General features: G+C 37.4%; 1 protein-coding gene across 5 annotated transcripts in view; it reads left to right on the plus strand.

Moving 5' to 3' along the window:
- Positions 1–17,967, plus strand: part of MROH1 (maestro heat like repeat family member 1) — a 143,780-nt gene that overhangs the window by 13,887 nt on the left and 111,926 nt on the right. For all 5 annotated transcript variants that reach the window (XM_086875842.1, XM_086875857.1, XM_086875845.1 and 2 more), the window contains exons 7-11: positions 2,500–2,598; positions 7,842–7,993; positions 11,287–11,427; positions 12,999–13,091; positions 15,372–15,450. In XM_086875842.1, coding sequence (XP_086731968.1) covers positions 2,500–2,598; positions 7,842–7,993; positions 11,287–11,427; positions 12,999–13,091; positions 15,372–15,450 — 564 coding nt within the window. The remainder of the gene's footprint in view (positions 1–2,499; positions 2,599–7,841; positions 7,994–11,286; positions 11,428–12,998; positions 13,092–15,371; positions 15,451–17,967) is intronic.

Raw genomic sequence — 17,967 nt, forward strand, 5'->3', positions numbered from 1 at the left:
AATTCTGGTGGAATTCTGGGGAATATTGGGGATTTTTTTGGGATTTTTTTGGGAATTTTTGGGAATTCTTGGGAATTTTGTGGGACTGTTGGGAATATTGAGAATTCTTGGGAATTCTTGGGAATTATGGGAGAATTCACAGGAAATTCGTGGGAATATTGGGAAATTTTTGGGAATTCTGGGGAATTTGTGAGGAATTCTGGGGAATTCTTGGGGAATTTTTGGGAATTCTTGGGATTTCTGTGGAAATACTGGGAAATTCTTGGGAATATCGGGGAATTCTTGGGAAATTCCTGGGAATTCCGGGAAGTTCTTGAGAATCCTCGGGAATTCCAGGAAATGCTCAGCAATGGGGCCGGAATTGGGGCCGGAATTCCGGGAATTGGGGTCAGAATTCCGGGAATTGAGGTTGGAATTTTGGGAATTTGGGCTGGAATTTTGGGATTGAGGCTGAAACTCTGGGAGTTTGGGCTGGAATTTTGGGATTAAGGCTGGAATTCTGGGAATTTTGGCCGGAATGTTGGGAATTTTGGCAGGAATTTTGGGAATTGGGGTTGGAATTTTGGGAATTTGGGCTGGAATTCTGGAATCGGGGCCAGAATTTCAGGAATTTGGGCTGGAATTTTGGGATTAAAGCTGAAATTCTGGGAATTTTGGCCGGAATTCTGGGAATTTGTGCTGGAATTTTGGGAATTTGGTCTGAAATTCTGGGAATTGGTGTTGGAATTTTGGGAATTTGAGTTGGAATTTGGGAATTGGGGCCAGAATTCTGGAATTTGGGCCAGAATTTCAGGAATTTGAGCTGGATTTGGGATTGGGGTTGAAATTCTGGAAATTTGGGTTGGAATTCCAGGAATTTGGGTTGGAATTCTGGGAGTTTGGGCTGGAATATTGGGAATTTGGGCCGGAATTTCGGGAATTTGAGCTGGATTTGGGATTGGGGTTGAAATTCTGGGGATTTGGGTTGAAATTCCAAGAATTAGAGCTGGAATTCCAGGAATTGGGGATGGAATTTTGGGAATTCGGGCTGGAATTTTGGGAATTTGGGTCAGAATTTCAGGAATTTGGGCTGGAATTGGGATTGGGGTTAAAATTCTGGGAATTTGGGTTGGAATTCCTGGAATTCGGGCCAGAATTCTGGGAATTGGGGATGGAATTCTGGGAATTGTGGTTGGAATTTTGGGAATTTGGATCAGAATTTCAGGAATTTCGGCTGGATTTGGGATTGGGGTTGAAATTCCGGGAATTTGGGCTGGAATTCCTGGAATTCAGGCTGGATTTGGGATTGGGGTTAAAATTCCGGGAATTTGGGTTGGAATTCCAGGAATTTGGGCCAGAATTCTGGGAATTGGGGATGGAATTTTGGGAATTCGGGTTGGAATTTTGGGAATTTGGGTCAGAATTTCAGGAATTTGAGCTGGATTTGGGATTGGGGTTGAAATTCTGGGAATTTGGGTTGGAATTTTGGGAATTTGGGCTGGAATTCTGGGAATTTGGGTCAGAATTTCAGGAATTCAGGCTGGATTTGGGATTTGAGTTGAAATTCTGGGAATTTGGGCTGGAATTTCAGGAATTTGGGCTGAAATTCTGGAAATTTGGATTGGAATTCCAGGAATTTTGGCTGGAATTTTGGGAATTCTGGCTGGATTTGGGATTGGGACCAGAATTTTGGGATTGAGGCTGAAATTCTGGGAATTTGGGCTGGAATTCTGGGAATTTGGGCTGGAATTTTGAGAATCGTGGTTGGAATTTTGGGAATTTCAGCTGGAATTTCAGGAATTTGGGCTGGAATTTTGGGAATTTGGGCTGGAATTCTGGAATTGGAGCCAGAATTCTGGGAATTTGGGCTGGAATTTCAGGAATTTGGGCTGAAATTCTGGGAATTTGGGCTGGGATTCCAGGAATTTTGGCTGGAATTTTGGGAATTCTGGCTGGATTTGGGATTGGGACCAGAATTTTGGGATTGAGGCTGGAATTCTGGGAATTTGGGCTGGAATTCTGGGAATTTGGGTCAGAATTTCAGGAATTTGAGCTGGATTTGGGATTGGGGTTGAAATTCCGGGAATTTGGGTTGGAATTCCTGGAATTTGGGCTGGAATTTTGGGATTGAGGCTGAAATTCTGGGAATTTGGGTTGGAATTCCAGGAATTTGGGCTCGAATTCTGGGAATTTGAGCTGGAATTCTGGGAATTTGGGCTGGAATTGGGATTGGGGTTGAAATTCTGGGAATTTGAGCTGGAATTTTGGGAATTTGGGCTGAAATCCTGGGAATTGAAGGCAGAATTCCAGGAATTTGGGCCGGATTTTTGGGAATTGAAGGCAGAATTCCGGGAATTTGGGCCGGATTTTTGGGATTGAGGCTGGAATTTTGGGAATTTGAGCTGAAATTCTGGGAATTGAAGGCAGAATCCCGGGAACTTGGGCCGGATTTTTGGGAATCGGAGGCAGAATTCCACCGGGAATATTTTGCCATGACCTTTTCCCGTTTTTTTTCCCAAGTTTTCGGGATGGTTCCGTTCCTGAATTCCATCCTGGGGACGCTGCTGCCCATGCTGGGAATGGCCCGGGCGGATTCCATGAAATGCACGCTCTGCTTCGGTAACCATTCCCAAAAAAAAACCCGGGAAAAGGCGGGATCCGGGAATTCTGGGATCGGGGAATTCCGGGAACGGCTCGGAGAGCGACGGGGAAAATTTATGGAGAGGTTTTGGGAAAGTTTGGGAATTTTGGGGGATTTTTTTTGGATTTTTTTTTGAATTTTTCATTTGATTTTTGGGATTTTTTCATGGAATTTTTTTGGGAAAGGTTTGGGAAAATTTGGGAATTTCTTTGTAATTTTTTGTAGGTTTTTTTTGTATATTTTTCTGGTTTTTTTAAAATTTTTTGTTTAATTTTTTTGTAATTTTTTTGTAATTTTTTTGTAATTTTTTTGAAATTTTTTCGAAATTTTTTTTTGGTTTTGGGGGGAATTTTCTTGGGATTTTTTTTCAATTTTTCATTTGATTTTTGGGATTTTTTGATGTAATATTTGGGAATTTTATTGAGAGAGATTTGGGAAAATTTGGGAATTTTTTTTGGAATTTTTTTTAGATTTTTTAAAAAATTTTTGTTTATTTTTTTTAGGATTTTTTTAGAATTTTATTAGAAATTTTTTATATGTTTTTGGATTTTTTGTTTAACTTTTTGGAACTTTTTGGGATTTTTTTTTATTTTTCTGGCATTTTTTTGAATTTTTTTATTTAATTTTCTTTTATATTTTTTGGTAAGTTTTTGGGAATTTTATTGGAATATTTTTGGAATTTTTAGAATTTTTAAGGGAATTTTCTTGGGATTTTTTTTCAATTTTTCATTTGATTTTTGGGATTTTTTTAATGTAATTTTCAGGAATTTTATTGAGAGAGATTTGGGAAAATTTGGGAATTTTTTTTGGAATTTTTTTTAGATTTTTTAAAAAATTTTTGTTTATTTTTTTTAGGATTTTTTTAGAATTTTATTAGAAATTTTTTATATGTTTTTGGAATTTTTTGTTTAATTTTTTGGAACTTTTTGGGACTTTTTTAATTTTTCTGGCATTTTTTTGAATTTTTTTATTTAATTTGTTTTTATATTTTTTGGTAAGTGTTTGGGAATTTTATTGGAATTTTATTGGAATATTTTTGGAATTTTTTTTATTTTTGGGGGAATTTTCTTGGGATTTTTTTTCAATTTTTCATTCAATTTTTGGGATTTTTTTAATGTAATTTTCAGGAATTTTATTGGGAGAGATTTGGGAAAGTTTGGGAATTTTTTTGGGAGTTTTTTTAGATTTTTTAAAAAATTTTTTTTGTTTAATCTTTGGAACTTTTTGGGAATTTTATTAGAATTTTTTTATATATTTTTGGGTTTTTTGTTTAATTTTTTGGAACTTTTTAGGATTTTTTTTCTGGATTTTTAAAAAATTTTCTTCTTTAATATTTTGGAATTTTTTTGGGAAGTGTTTGGGAATTTTTTAGGAAGTTTTTGGAATTTTTAGAATTTTTGGGGGAATTTTCTTGGGATTTTTTTCAATTTTTCATTTGATTTTAGGGATTTTTTAAGGAATTTTTGGGAATTTTATTGGGAGAGGTTTGGGAAAGTTTGGGAATTTTTTTGGGAATTTTTTTGGAATTTTTCATTTCATTTTTTGGAATTTTTTTTGGGAAGTATTTGGGAATTTTATTGGGATTTTTTTGTGAATATTTTTTGAATTTTCTGGGATTTTTAACTTCATTTTTTGGGAATTTTTTGGGGGAAGCATTTGGGAATTTTTTATATTTTTTTATCATTTTTCTAAAAGATTTTTTAAATTTTTTTTTGTAATTTTTTTGGAAATTTTGGGACATTTTGAAAATTGCCATTAAAAAAATTCCAAAAATTCAAAGAAAATTCTAAAAAAATTTTTAAAAAAATCCCCCAAAATCTCCCAAAAATCAAAAAAAAAAATCACAAAAAAATTCCAAAAAAATTGTTCAAAATTCAAATAAAATTCCCAAAAAATCCCCCAAAATTCTAAAATATTCCCAAATATTCCTGAATTTTCCCAACTCTTCTCTATTCTTCCTAAATATTCTATAAACTCTAAAAAACTAAAAAAATCCCCCAAAAATTCCAAAAAATCCCCCAAAAATTCAAGAAAAATTCCTTAAAAAAGATGAAAAAATTCCCAAAAAATTCCCAAAAAAATAAAAAATTCCCAAAAAATTCCCAATAAATTCCAAAAAAATTCCCCAAAAATTCTCCAATAAATTAAAAAAAATCCCAAAAAATTCCCCAATAAATTTAAAAAAAAATCCCCCAAAATTCCCAAAAATTCTCAAGAAACTCCCAAAAAATACCCAAAAAATTCCCCAAAATTCCCCAAAAATCCCCAATTATTCCTAAAATTTTCTGATTTTTCCCAAACCTCAAAAAGTTTCTAAAACCTTGAAAAATTCCATAAAAATAAAAAAGAAATCATAAAAAATTCCTTGAAAAAATACAAAAAAATATGGAAGAATTTTAAAAATTCCATTAAAAATTCCACAAAAATCCTCCCAAAATCCAAAAAAAATTCCCAAAAAATCCTCAAATATTCCTAAATTTTTCCAATCTTTTCCAAATCCCATAAAGTTTCTAAAACCTTGAAAAATTCCATGGAAGTCCCCCAAAAATTCCCAAAAAATCCTAAAAAAACCCCCCAAAAATTCCTAGAAAAAACCCCCAAAAATTAAAAAAAATTTAAAAAAAAAGAAAAAAATCTCAAAAAAATTCCAAAAAAATTCCAAAAATTCCCAAAAATTCCCAAAAAATTGCTAAAAAACCCCCCCAAAATTATAAAAAATCCAGAAAAAATTCAAAAAAAATTCCCAAAAAATCCCAAAAATTCCCAAAAAATTCTCAAATATTTCTAAAGTTTCCCAACCCTTTCCAAATCCCGTAAAGTTTCTAAAACTTTGGAAAATTTCATTAAAATCCAAAAAAATTCAAAAAAAATCCTAAAAAATAAAGAAAAAATCCAAAAAATTCCCATAAAATTCCCCCAAAATTCCAAAAAATTCCCAAAAAATCCCCAAATATTCCTAAAATTTTCTGATTTTCCCCAAACCCCATAAAGTTTCTAAAACCTTGAAAAATTCCATAGAAGTCCCCCAAAAATTCTCAAAAAATTCCTAAAAAAAGCCCCCAAAAATCCAAAAAAAATTCAAAAAAATTCCAAAAAAATTCCCAAAAAATCCCAAAAAATTCCCAAAAAATTCCCAAATATTTCTAAAGTTTCCCAACCCTTTCCAAATCCCATAAAGTTTCTAAAACCCTGACAAATTCCATAAAAGTCCCAAAAAATTCCCAAAAAATTCCTAAAAAAACCCCCCAAAAATTAAAAAAAAATCCCTAAAAAATCCAAAAAAAATCCAAAAAAATTCCAAAAAAATTCCAAAAAAAATCCCAAAAATTCCCAAAAATTCCCCAAATTCCCAACAATTCCTGGGATGTTTTTTCCCAGCCCTGCAGCGTTTCAGCGAGAGCATCCTGGAATATTTGGCTGCTCAGGGATCAGGCTCTGCATCAAAATTCCACAAAAAAAATTCAATTAAAAATCAAAAAATTCCTAAAAATTAAAAAAAAAAACCCAAAAATTCCCAAAAATTCCCAAAAATTCCCCAAATATTCCTAAAATTTTCCAACTTTTATCAAACCCCATAAAGTTTCTAAAACCTTGAAAAATTCCATAGAAATCCAAAAAAAAATCCTAAAAAAACCCCCCAAAAAGCAAAAAAAATTCCAAAAAAAATTCAAAAAAAATCCAAAAAAAATCTAAAAAAATTCCAAAAAAATTCCAAAAAAATTCCAAAAAATTCCCAAAAATTCCCCAAATTCCCAACAATTCCTGGGCTGTTTTTTCCCAGCCCTGCAGCGTTTCAGCGAGAGCATCCTGGAATATTTGGCTGCTCAGGGATCAGGCTCAGCATCAAAATTCCACAAAAAAAATTCAATTAAAAATCAAAAAATTCCTAAAAATTAAAAAAAACCCCCAAAATTCCCAAAAATTCCCAAAAAATTCCCAAATATTCCTAAAATTTCCCGACCCTTCCCAAATCCCATAAAGTTTCTAAAACCTTGGAAAATTTCATTAAAATTCAAAAAAAAAATACAAAAAAATTCTAAAAAATAGAGAAAAAAAATCCAAAAAATTCCCCCAAAAATTCCCCCAAAAATTCCAAAAAATTCCCAAAAACTTCCCAAAAAATTCCCCAAAAAATCCCAAATAATTCCCAAAAAGTCCCCAAATATTCCTAAAATTTTCCAACTTTTACCAAACCCCATAAAGTTTCTAAAACCTTGAAAAATGCCATAGAAATACCCAAAAAAATCCTAAAAAAAACCCCCCAAAAATCAAAAAAAATTCCAAAAAAAATCCAAAAAAAATCCAAAAAAAATCCAAAAAAAATCCAAAAAAATTCCAAAAAAATCCCGAAAAATTCCCCAAAAATTCCCAACAATTCCCCCAAATTCCCAACAATTCCTGGGCTGTTTTTTCCCAGCCCTGCAGCGTTTCAGCGAGAGCATCCTGGAATATTTGGCTGCTCAGGGATCAGGCTCTGCATCAAAATTCCACAAAAAAAATTCAATTAAAAATAAAAGAATTCCTAAAAATTAAAAAAAAAACGAAACCAAAAATACCCAAAAATTCCCCAAAAATTCCCAAATATTCCTAAAATTTCCCAACCCGTTCCAAATCCCGTAAAGTTTCTAAAACCTTGGAAAATTTCATTAAAATTCAAAAAAAAATCCAAAAAAATTCTAAAAAATTGAGAAAAAAAATCCAAAAAATTCCCCCCAAAATTCCCCAAAAATTCCAAAAAATTCCCAAAAAATTCCCCAAAAAATCCCAAAAAATCCCAAAAAATCCCCAAATATTCCTAAAATTTTCCAACTTTTACCAAACCCCATAAAGTTTCTAAAACCTTGAAAAATTCCATAAAAGTCTCCCAAAAATTCCCAAAAAATTCTTAAAAAACCACCAAAAATCAAAAAAAATAAAAAAAAATTCCAGAAAAAATCCCCAAAATTCCCAAAAAATTCCCAAAAAATTCCCAAATATTTCTAAAGTTTCCCAATAAAGTTTCTAAAACCCTGAAAAATTCCATAAAAGTCCCCAAAAATTTCCAAAAAATTCTTTAAAAAAGCCCCCAAAAATAAAAAAAAATTCCAAAAAAAATCCCCCAAAAAATCCCCAAAAATTCCAAAAAAAATCCAAAAAAAATCCAAAAAAATTCCAAAAAAATTCCCAAAAATTCCCAAAAATTCCCCAAATTCCCAACAATTCCTGGGCTGTTTTTTCCCAGCCCTGCAGCGTTTCAGCGAGAGCATCCTGGAATATTTGGCTGCTCGGGATCAGGCTCCGGACCCCACGATCCGCAGGGACGCCTTTGCCCAGGAGCTGGGAGCCGCCTTCGAGCTCCTCTTCCACGCCTGGCTCCCCCACAGAGACGCCAAGGTGGGAATTCCGGGAATGCTGGGAATGCCGGGAATGCTGGGAATGCTGGGAATGCTGGGAATGCTGGGAATGGGAATTCTGGGAAATCCAGGAATTCCGGGAATGCCGGGAATGCTGGGAATGCTGGGAATGCTGGGAATGCCGGGAATGCCGGGAATGCTGGGAATGGGAATCCCGGGAATTCTGGGAATGCTGGGAATGCTGGGAATGCTGGGAATGCTGGGAATGCCGGGAATGCTGGGAATGCTGGGAATGGGAATTCCGGGAATTCCGGGAATTCCGGGAATGCCGGGAATGCCGGGAATGCTGGGAATGCTGGGAATGCTGGGAATGCTGGGAATGCCGGGAATTCCGGGAATTCCGGGAATGCTGGGAATGCTGGGAATGGGAATTCCGGGAATGCTGGGAATGCCGGGAATGCTGGGAATTCCGGGAATTCCGGGAATGCCGGGAATGCTGGGAATGGGAATTCCGGGAATGCCGGGAATGCTGGGAATGCTGGGAATGGGAATTCTGGGAATCCCGGGAATGCCGGGAATGCCGGGAATGCTGGGAATGCTGGGAATGCTGGGAATGGGAATCCCAGGAATTCTGGGAATGCTGGGAATTCTGGGAATGCTGGGAATGCCGGGAATGCTGGGAATGGGAATCCCGGGAATGACGGGAATGCTGGGAATGCTGGGAATGGGAATCCCGGGAATGACGGGAATGCTGGGAATGCTGGGAATGGGAATCCCGGGAATGCTGGGAATTCCGGGAATTCTGGGAATGCTGGGATTGGGAATGGGAATTCTGGGAATTCTGGGAATGCTGGGAATGCTGGGAATGCTGGGAATGGGAATCCTGGGAATTCTGGGATTTGGGAATGGTGGGAATGGGAATCCCGGGATCTGGGAATGCTGGGAATGGGAATTGCAGGATTTGGGAATGCTGGGAATAGGAATTCCGGGATTTGGTAATTCCAGGAATGGGAATTCCGGGATTTGGGAATGGCAGGAAGGGGTATTCCAGGATTTGGGAATGTTGGGAGTGGGAATTTGGGGATTTGGTAATTCCAGGAATGGGAATTCCGGGAATGGGAATGCTGGGATTCGGGAATTCTGGGGATTTGGGAATTTTGGGATTTGGGAACGGTAGGAGTAGGAATTTCGGGATTTGGGAATTCCAGGATTCGGGAATTCCAGGAATGGGAATGGTGGGAATGGGGATTCCAGGATTTGGGAATTGTGGGGGTGGGAATTCCGGGATGTGGGAATTCCAGGAATGGGAATTTCAGGATTTGAGAATGGTGGGAATGGGAATTCCTGGAATTGGGAATTCCTGGGATTTGGGAATTCCTGGGATTTGGGAATGGTGGGAATGGGAATTCTGGGATTTGGGAATTGTGAGGGTGGGAATTCCGGGATGTGGGAATTCCAGGAATGGGAATTTCAGGATTTGGGAATGCTGGGAGTGGGAATTGCAGGATTTGGGAATTCCTGGGATTTGGGAATGGTGGGAATGGGAATTCTGGGATTTGGGAATGCTGGGAGTGGGAATTCCTGGATTTGGGAATTCCTGGATTTGGGAATGCTGGGAGAGGGAATTCTGGGATTCAGGAATTTTGGGAATGGGAACGGTGGGAATGAGAATTCCTGGATTTGGGAATTCCTGGGATTTGGGAATGGTGGGAGCGGGAATTTTGGGATTCGGGAATTCCAGGAATGGGAATTGTGGGATTTGGGAATTCCTGGATTTGGGAATGGTGGGAATGGGAATTCCTGGATTTTGGAATTCCCAGATTTGGGAATGCTGGAATTTGGGAATTCTGGGATTTGGAAATGTTGGGATTCAGGAATTCCCGGATTTTGGAATGGCCAGAGTGAGAATTCCCAGATTTGGGAATTCCGGGATTTGGGAATGGTGGGAGCGGGAATTCCTGGATTTGAGAATTCCTGGATTTTGGAATTCCCAGATTTGGGAATGATGAAATTTGGGAATTTTGGGATTTGGGAATTCCAGGAATGGGAATTGTGGGATTTGGGAATGTTGGGATTCGGGAATTCCGGGATTTGGGAATGGCAGGAAGGTGAATTCCAGGATTTGGGTATTCTGGGAGTGGGAATTTGGGGATTTGGGAATTCCAGGAATGGGAATTCCGGGATTTGGGAATTCCTGGATTTTGGAATTCCCAGATTTGGGAATGCTGGAATTTGGGAACGGTAGGAATAGGAATTTCGGGATTTGGGAATTCCAGGATTCAGGAATTCCAGGAATGGGAATGCTGGGAGTGGGAATTCCTGGATTTGGGAATTCCTGGGATTTGGGAATGGCGGGAATGGGAATTCTGGGATTTGGGAATGCTGGGAGTGGGAATTCCTGGATTTGGGAATTCCTGGATTTGGGAATGCTGGGAGAGGGAATTCTGGGATTCAGGAATTTTGGGAATGGGAATGGTGAGAATGAGAATTCCTGGATTTGGGAATTCCTGGGATTTGGGAATGGTGGGAGCGGGAATTCCGGGATTCGGGAATTCCAGGAATGGGAATTGTGGGATTTGGGAATTCCTGGATTTGGGAATGTTGGGAGTGGGAATTCCGGGATTCGGGAATTCCTGGGATTTGGGAATGCTGGGAATGGGAATTCCGGGATTTGGGAATTCCTGGATTTTGGAATTCCCAGATTTGGGAATGCTGGAATTTGGGAATTCCGGGATTTGGGAATGTTGGGATTCAGGAATTCCCAGATTTGGGAATGCTGGAATTTGGGAATTGCAGGATTTGGGAACGCTGGAATTTGGGAATTCTGGGATTTGGGAATGCTGGGATTAAGGAATTCCAGGATTTGGGAATGCTGGGAATGGGAATTCCGGGATTTGGGAATTCCTGGATTTTGGAATTCCCAGATTGGGAATTGCAGGATTTGGGAATGCTGGAATTTGGGAATTCTGGGATTTGGGAATGTTGGGATTCAGGAATTCCCAGATTTGGGAATGCTGGGAATGGGAATTCCTGGGATTTGGGAATGCTGGAATTTGGGAATTCCGGGATTTGGGAATGTTGGGATTCAGGAATCCCGGGATTTGGGAACGTTGGGATTCAGGAATTCCGGGATTCGGGAATTGGGGATATTTGGATCAGGTTATTTGGACCAGCATTGGCAATTTTGGGAATGCAATCCCTCAGGATTGGGAATTTTAACCCTGAACCCCCCCTGGATTCGGGAATTCCCGGAATTCCTCCTCCTCCCCATCCCCCATTCCCATTCCCGTTGGAATTCCGGGATTTTCCCGCTCTTTTCCCGCATTTTTCCAGGTGCGTTTGGCCGTGCTGGAAGCCCTGGGCCCCATGAGCTCCTTAATTCCCGAGGAAAAGCTGGAAGAGCAACTCCCAAAAATCCTGCCGGGAATTCTCGGCCTCTACAAGAAACACCCGGAGCCTTTTCCCATCTCCAAGGTCTGGGAATTCTTCCCCAAATTTTGGGGCTTTGCCGGGATTTTTCCTGGATTTTTCTTGGAATTTTCAGTGATTTTTAAAGGAATTTTTGGGGATTTAGTTTAGGTTTTTCCGGGATTTTTTTTGGAATTTTCTGGGATTTTTCCTGGATTTTCCCAGATTTTTCTTGGATTTTTTAGGGAATTTTTTTGGGATTTATCCTGGATTTTTCCTGGATTTTTCTGGGATTTTTCCAGGATTTTTCCCAGATTTTTTCCTGTATTTTCCATGATTTTTCCTGGGTTTTTATGGGAATTTTCAGGGATTTATCCTGGACTTTTCTGGGATTTTTCCAGGATTTTTCCTGGGTTTTCCCGAATTTTTGGGGGAATTTTTTTGGATTTATCCTGGATTTTTCCTGGATTTTTCTGGGATTTTTCCAGGATTTTTCCCAGATTTTTTCCTGTATTTTCCATGATTTTTCCTGGGTTTTTATGGGAATTTTCAGGGATTTATCCTGGACTTTTCTGGGATTTTTCCAGGATTTTTCCTGGGTTTTCCCGAATTTTTGGGGGAATTTTTTTGGATTTATCCTGGATTTTTCCTGGATTTTTCTGGGATTTTTCCAGGATTTTTCCCAGATTTTTTTCCTGTATTTTCCATGATTTTTCCTGGGTTTTTAAGGGAATTTTCAGGGATTTTTCCTGGATTTTTCCAGATTTTCCCTGATTTTTCCTGGGTTTTTAGGGAATTTTTAGGGTTTTTCCAGGTTTGTTCCCGAAATTTTCTGGATTTTTTTTCTGGGATTTTTTTTTCTGGGATTTTCCCTGGAATTTTCCAGATTTTTCCTGGATTTCTCCAGAAATTTTCTGGATTTTTTTCCCTGGATTTCCCCTGGAATTTCCTGGGATTTTTCTTGGATTTTTTCAGATTTTTCCTGGGTTTTTTTGGGGGGGGGAATTTTCAGGGATTATTTCAGGATTATTCCATGATTTTTCTTGGATTATTTCAGGATTTTTCCTCAATTATTCTTGGATTTTTCCAGGAATTTTCTGGATTTTTTTCCCGGATTTTTCCTGGAATTTTCTGGGATTTTTCTGGGATTTTCCCTGCATTTTTCCTGTATTTTTCATGATTTTTCCTGGATTTTTTAGGGAATTTTTTGGGATTTATCCTGGATTTTTCCTGGAGTTTTCTGGGATTTTTCCAGGTTTTTTCCTGGATTTTCCCAGATTTTTCCTGAGTTTTTCAGGGAATTTTTGAGGATTTTTCCTGATTTTTTCCTGGATTTTCCATGGATTTTCCCCAGAATTTTCCCAGGATTTTTCCAAGATTTTTCCAGGATTTTTCCAGGATTTTTCCCCATATTCATATCCCATCAAAAAACTGGAAAACCTCATCCCAAAAACCCAATAAATCAGGGATTGAAAGGATCCAAATCGGGATCCAGGAGGGAAATTCAGGATTTGATCCCAGAAAAAAACCGGGAACAACCTCAAATTGGGATTTTTGGGAATTTTCCCTCTGGAATTGCCAGAATTCCCTTTTTATTCTGGATTTTTCCTGATTTTTTTTTTCTCTTTTTCCCACAGAGCCTCTGCCAGATTCTGGAATCTTCCGTGGGAATCGGGAGCCGGAGCTTGGAAGCGCAGCTGGATTCGCTCCTGGGAACGCTGCTGACCCAGGTCAGGGAATTCCCAGGAATTCTCCTCCAATCCCAGGATTTTTCCTGGAATTCTGCTGGATTTATTCCTGATTTTTCTGGGATTTTTCCTGGATTTTTTCAGAATTTTTCCCAGATTTTTTTTTAATTTTTCTGGGATTTTCCCTGGATTTTTTCCAGATTTTTTCCAGATTTTTTGGGGATGTTTCCCAGATTTTTCTGGGATTTTTCTGGGATTTTTTGGGAATTTTTCCCAGATTTTTTCAGAATTTTTTCCAGATTTTTACAGGGTTTTTGGGGGATTTTTCTTGGATTTTTCTGGGATTTTTCTGAGATTTTTTTAAGGACTTTTTCAGAATTTTTCCCAGATTTTTTCAGGATTTTTTAGGGGTTTTCAGGGATTTTTCCAGGATTTTCACGGGATTTTTCTGAGATTTTTTGGGAATTTTTCCCAGATTTTTTCAGAATTTTTTCCAGATTTTTACAGGATTTTTGGGGGATTTTAGTTGGATTTTTCTGAGATTTTTTCAGGATTTTTTCAGAATTTTTCCCAGATTTTTTCAGGATTTTTTAGGGGTTTTCAGGGATTTTTCCAGGATTTTCCCGGGATTTTTCTGAGATTTTTTTCAGAATTTTTCTGGGACTTTTCCCAAATTTTTCTGGGATTTTTCCCAGATTTTTCCAGAATTTTTCCCATATTTTTTCAGGATTTTTTTTTTATTTTTCCTGGATTTTTCCCAGATTTTTCTGGGATTTTTTTAGAATTTTTCTGGGATTCTTCTTAGATTTTTCTGGGATTTTGCCCACATTTTCCAGAATTTTTCCCAGATTTCTTCAGGATTTTTTGGGAATTTTTCTGGGACTTTTCCCAGATTTTTCTGGGATTTTCCCCGGATTTTTCCAGAATTTTTCCCATATTTTTTCAGGATTTTTTGGGGATTTTTCCTGGATTTTTCCCAGATTTTTCTGGGATTTTTCCCAGATTTTTCCCCGAATTTTTCCCATATTTTTTCAGGATTTTCTTTTTATTTTTCCTGGATTTTTCCCAGATTTTTCTGGGATTTTCCCAGGATTTTTTTCAGGACTTTACTGGGATTTTTCCAGGATTTTCCCCAGGTTTTTCCCATAATTTTTCTGTAATTTTCCAGGATTTTTCCCAGATTTTTCTGCTATTTCCTCTGGATTTTCCCAGATTCTTCCCATAATTTTCCAGGATTTTTCTCTTATTTTTCCAGGGTTTTTTAAGGGATTTTTCTGGAATTTTTTCCTTTATTTTCCCCACGTTTTTCCCATATTTTTCCTGTATTTTTTCAAGGTTTTCCCATAAATTTCCCAGATTTTTTTTCAGGATTTTTCAGTGATTTTTCCTGGATTTTTCACAGATTTTTCCTGCATTTTTCTCTTATTTTTCCTGTATTTTTTCAGGATTTTCCCCATATTCTTTTTGGGATTTTTGGGGGACTTTTCCTCAGATTTTTCTGGTATTTTCCTGGATTTTTCCCAGATTTTTTCCCATGTTTTTCCCAGATTTTTTCCAGGATTTTTTGAGGACTTTTCCTGGATTTTTCCCAGATTTTTCCAGGATTTTTCCTGGCATTTCCCCTGATTTTTCTTGCATTTCTCCTGGATTTTTACAACATTTTTCCCAGCATTATTCCTGAATTTTTCTCAAATTTTTCTTAGATTTATCCAGGATTTTTCCCAAATTTTCCCTGATTTTTCCCGGATTTTTCCCCAGATTTTTCCCCAAATTTCCCCTGTTTTTTCCCTGTTTATTCCCAGATTTTCCCTGATTTTCTCCAGGTTTTTCCCAGATTTTCCCTGATTTTCTCCAGGTTTTTCCCAGATTTTCCCCCAAATTTCCCCTGATTTTTCCCTGTTTATTCCCAGATTTTCTCCAAGTTTTTTCCCAGATTTTCCCTGATTTTTTCCAGGTTTTTCTCCAATTTTTCCCAGGTTTTTCCCTTCTTTTCCCAGACTTTCCCCCAGAATTTTCCCATTTTTTTTTCCTGTTTCTCCCTGATTTTTCCCAGGTTTTTTTCCCTGAATTTTCCCCATTTTCCCCCCATATTTTCCCTGAATTTTCCCCCCATATTTCCCCTGAATTTTCCCCATTTTCCCCCCACATTTCCCCTGAATTTTCCCCATTTTCCCCCCATATTTCCCCTGAATTTTCCCCATTTCCCCCCATATTTCCCCTAATTTTTCCCAGCTTTTTTCCTCCTTTTCCCCTGTTTTTTCCCAGCTTTTTTCCCACTTTTCCCCTGTTTTTTCCCATTGTTTTTTCCCCATTTTCCCCCAGATTTGTGCTCCGGCCGATCCCAACATTCCCACAAATGCCAAGAACCACACGGAGCTCCTGCGCTGCTTCTCCGTCCTGGGTGAGCAATTCCCGCAATTCCCGAGGATTTTCCAGAGCTTTTGGAGCTGGGAAATCCCAAAAAATCCCAATTCCCCTCATTTTGCCTCAATTTCCCTCCCTTTATCCCAATTTTCCCTCTTTTTCCCTAAATTTTTCCTCAATTTTTCCTCAATTTTCCCCTTTTTTCTTCAATTTTCCTATTTTATCCCAATTTTCCCCCAAATTTTCCCCCTTTATCCCAATTTCCCTCAATTTTTCCCCAATTATTCCCCAATTTTCCCCCTTTTTAACCAATTCTTCCCCTTTTTTCCCCAATTTCCCCCCTTTCTAACCAATTTCCCCCCGTTTATCCCCAATTTTTCTTAATTTTCCTGCTTTTTCCCCATTTTTTCCCATTTTTTCCCTATTTTCCCCATTTTTTCCCACTTTTCCCCCGTTTTCCCTCATTTTTTTCTCTTTTTCCCCAATTTTTCCCCAAATTTTTTCTCAAATTTCCACCCAATTTCACCCTTTTATTCCAATTTTTTCCCCTTTTCCCCTTTTTTTCTCCCCTATTTTCCTTCCATATTTTTATTTCAATTTTCCCAATTTTTTCCCCCAATTTTCCCCCAATTTTTTCCCTCAATTTTCCCTCAATTTTTTCCAAAAAATTTTCCCTATTTTTCCCCAATTTTTATCAATTTTTTCCCCAATTTCCCCCCAATTTTTCCCAATTTTTCCTGAATTTCCCCCTTATTCTTCTCCAAATTTTTCCCAATTTTTCCCCAATTTTTTCCCAATTTCCCCCCATTTTTTTCCTCAATTTTTGCCCCTTTTTTCCCAATTTTTACCCAGTTTTATCCTCAATTTTCCCCAATTTCCTCCCAATTTCTTCCCATTTTTTCCCAAATTTCTCCCCAATTTTTCCCCTCATTTTCACCCCAGATTTTCTCCCAATTTTTCCCCAATTTTCCCCAATTATTTCCCCAATTTTCCCTCATTTTTTTCTACAATTTCCCCCCAATTTTCCCCTTATTTTTCCCCAAATTTTTCCCAATTTTTCCCCAGTTTTTCCCCAATTTTTTCCTCAATTCCGCCCTTTTTTCTCCAGTTTTCCCCAATATTCTCCCAATTTTTTCTCAATTTTTTCCCAATTTCCCCCAATTTTTCCCCAATTTTTCCCCCATTTTCCTCCCAATTTTTCCCCAATTTTCCCCCAATTTTCCCCATTTTTTCCTGAATTTTCCCCTTATTTTTCCACAAGTTTTTCCCAATTTTTCCCCAACTTTTTCCCAATTTTACCCCAATTTTATCCCAAATTTTTGCCCCTTTTTTCCCAATTTTTACCCAGTTTTATCCTCAATTCCCCTTTCTTTCTCTAATTTTCTCCCAATTTCCTCACAATTTTTCACATTTTTTTCTGAATTTTCCCCTTATTTTTCTTCAAATTTTTCCCAATTTTTCCCCAATTTCTGCCCAATTTTTTCCCAATTTCCCCCAATTTTTCCCCAATTTTTCCCTCATTTTCCCCCCAATTTTTCTCCAATTTTTTCCCAATTTCCCCCCATTTTTTTCCTCAATTTTTGCTCCTTTTTTCCCAATTTTTACCCAGTTTTATCCTCAATTCCCCTTTTTTTTTCTAATTTTCTCCCAATTTCCTCCCAATTTCTTCCCAATTTTTCACATTTTTTCCTGAATTTTCCCCTTATTTTTCTCCAAATTTTTCCCATTTTCCCCCAATTTTTCCCCAATTTCCTCCCAATTTTTCCCAAATTTCTCCCCAATTTTTCCCCAATTTTTTTCCTTCATTTTTACCCCAGATTTTCTCCAATTTTTCCCCAATTTTCCCCCAATTTTCCCCAATTATTCCCCCATTTTCCCCCAATTTTTTCTACAATTTCCCCCCAGTTTTCCCCTTATTTTTCCCCAAATTTTTCCCTATTTTTCCACAAATTTTTCCCAATTTTTCCCCAGTTTTTCCCCAATTTTTTCCTCAATTCCCCCCTTTTTTCTCCAGTTTTCCCCGATGTTCTCCCAATTTCTGCCCAATTTTTCCCCAATTTCCCCCAATTTTTCCCCAGTTTTCCCCCATTTTCCTCCCAATTTTTCCCCAATTTTCCCCCAATTTTCCCCATTTTTTCCTGAATTTTCCCCTTATTTTTCCACAAGTTTTTCCCAATTTTTCCCCAACTTTTTCCCAATTTTACCCCAATTTTATCCCAAATTTTTGCCCCTTTTTTCCCAATTTTTACCCAGTTTTATCCTCAATTCCCCTTTCTTTCTCTAATTTTCTCCCAATTTCCTCACAATTTTTCACATTTTTTTCTGAATTTCCCCTTATTTTTCTTCAAATTTTTCCCAATTTTTCCCCAATTTCTGCCCAATTTTTTCCCAATTTCCCCCAATTTTTCCCCAATTTTTCCCTCATTTTCCCCCCAATTTTTCTCCAATTTTTTCCCAATTTCCCCCCATTTTTTTCCTCAATTTTTGCTCCTTTTTTCCCAATTTTTACCCAGTTTTATCCTCAATTCCCCTTTTTTTTTCTAATTTTCTCCCA

The sequence above is a fragment of the Cyanistes caeruleus genome, chromosome 1 (assembly GCF_971803275.1).
Source record: "Cyanistes caeruleus chromosome 1, bCyaCae1.hap1.1, whole genome shotgun sequence".
NCBI classification, from domain to species: domain Eukaryota; kingdom Metazoa; phylum Chordata; class Aves; order Passeriformes; family Paridae; genus Cyanistes; species Cyanistes caeruleus.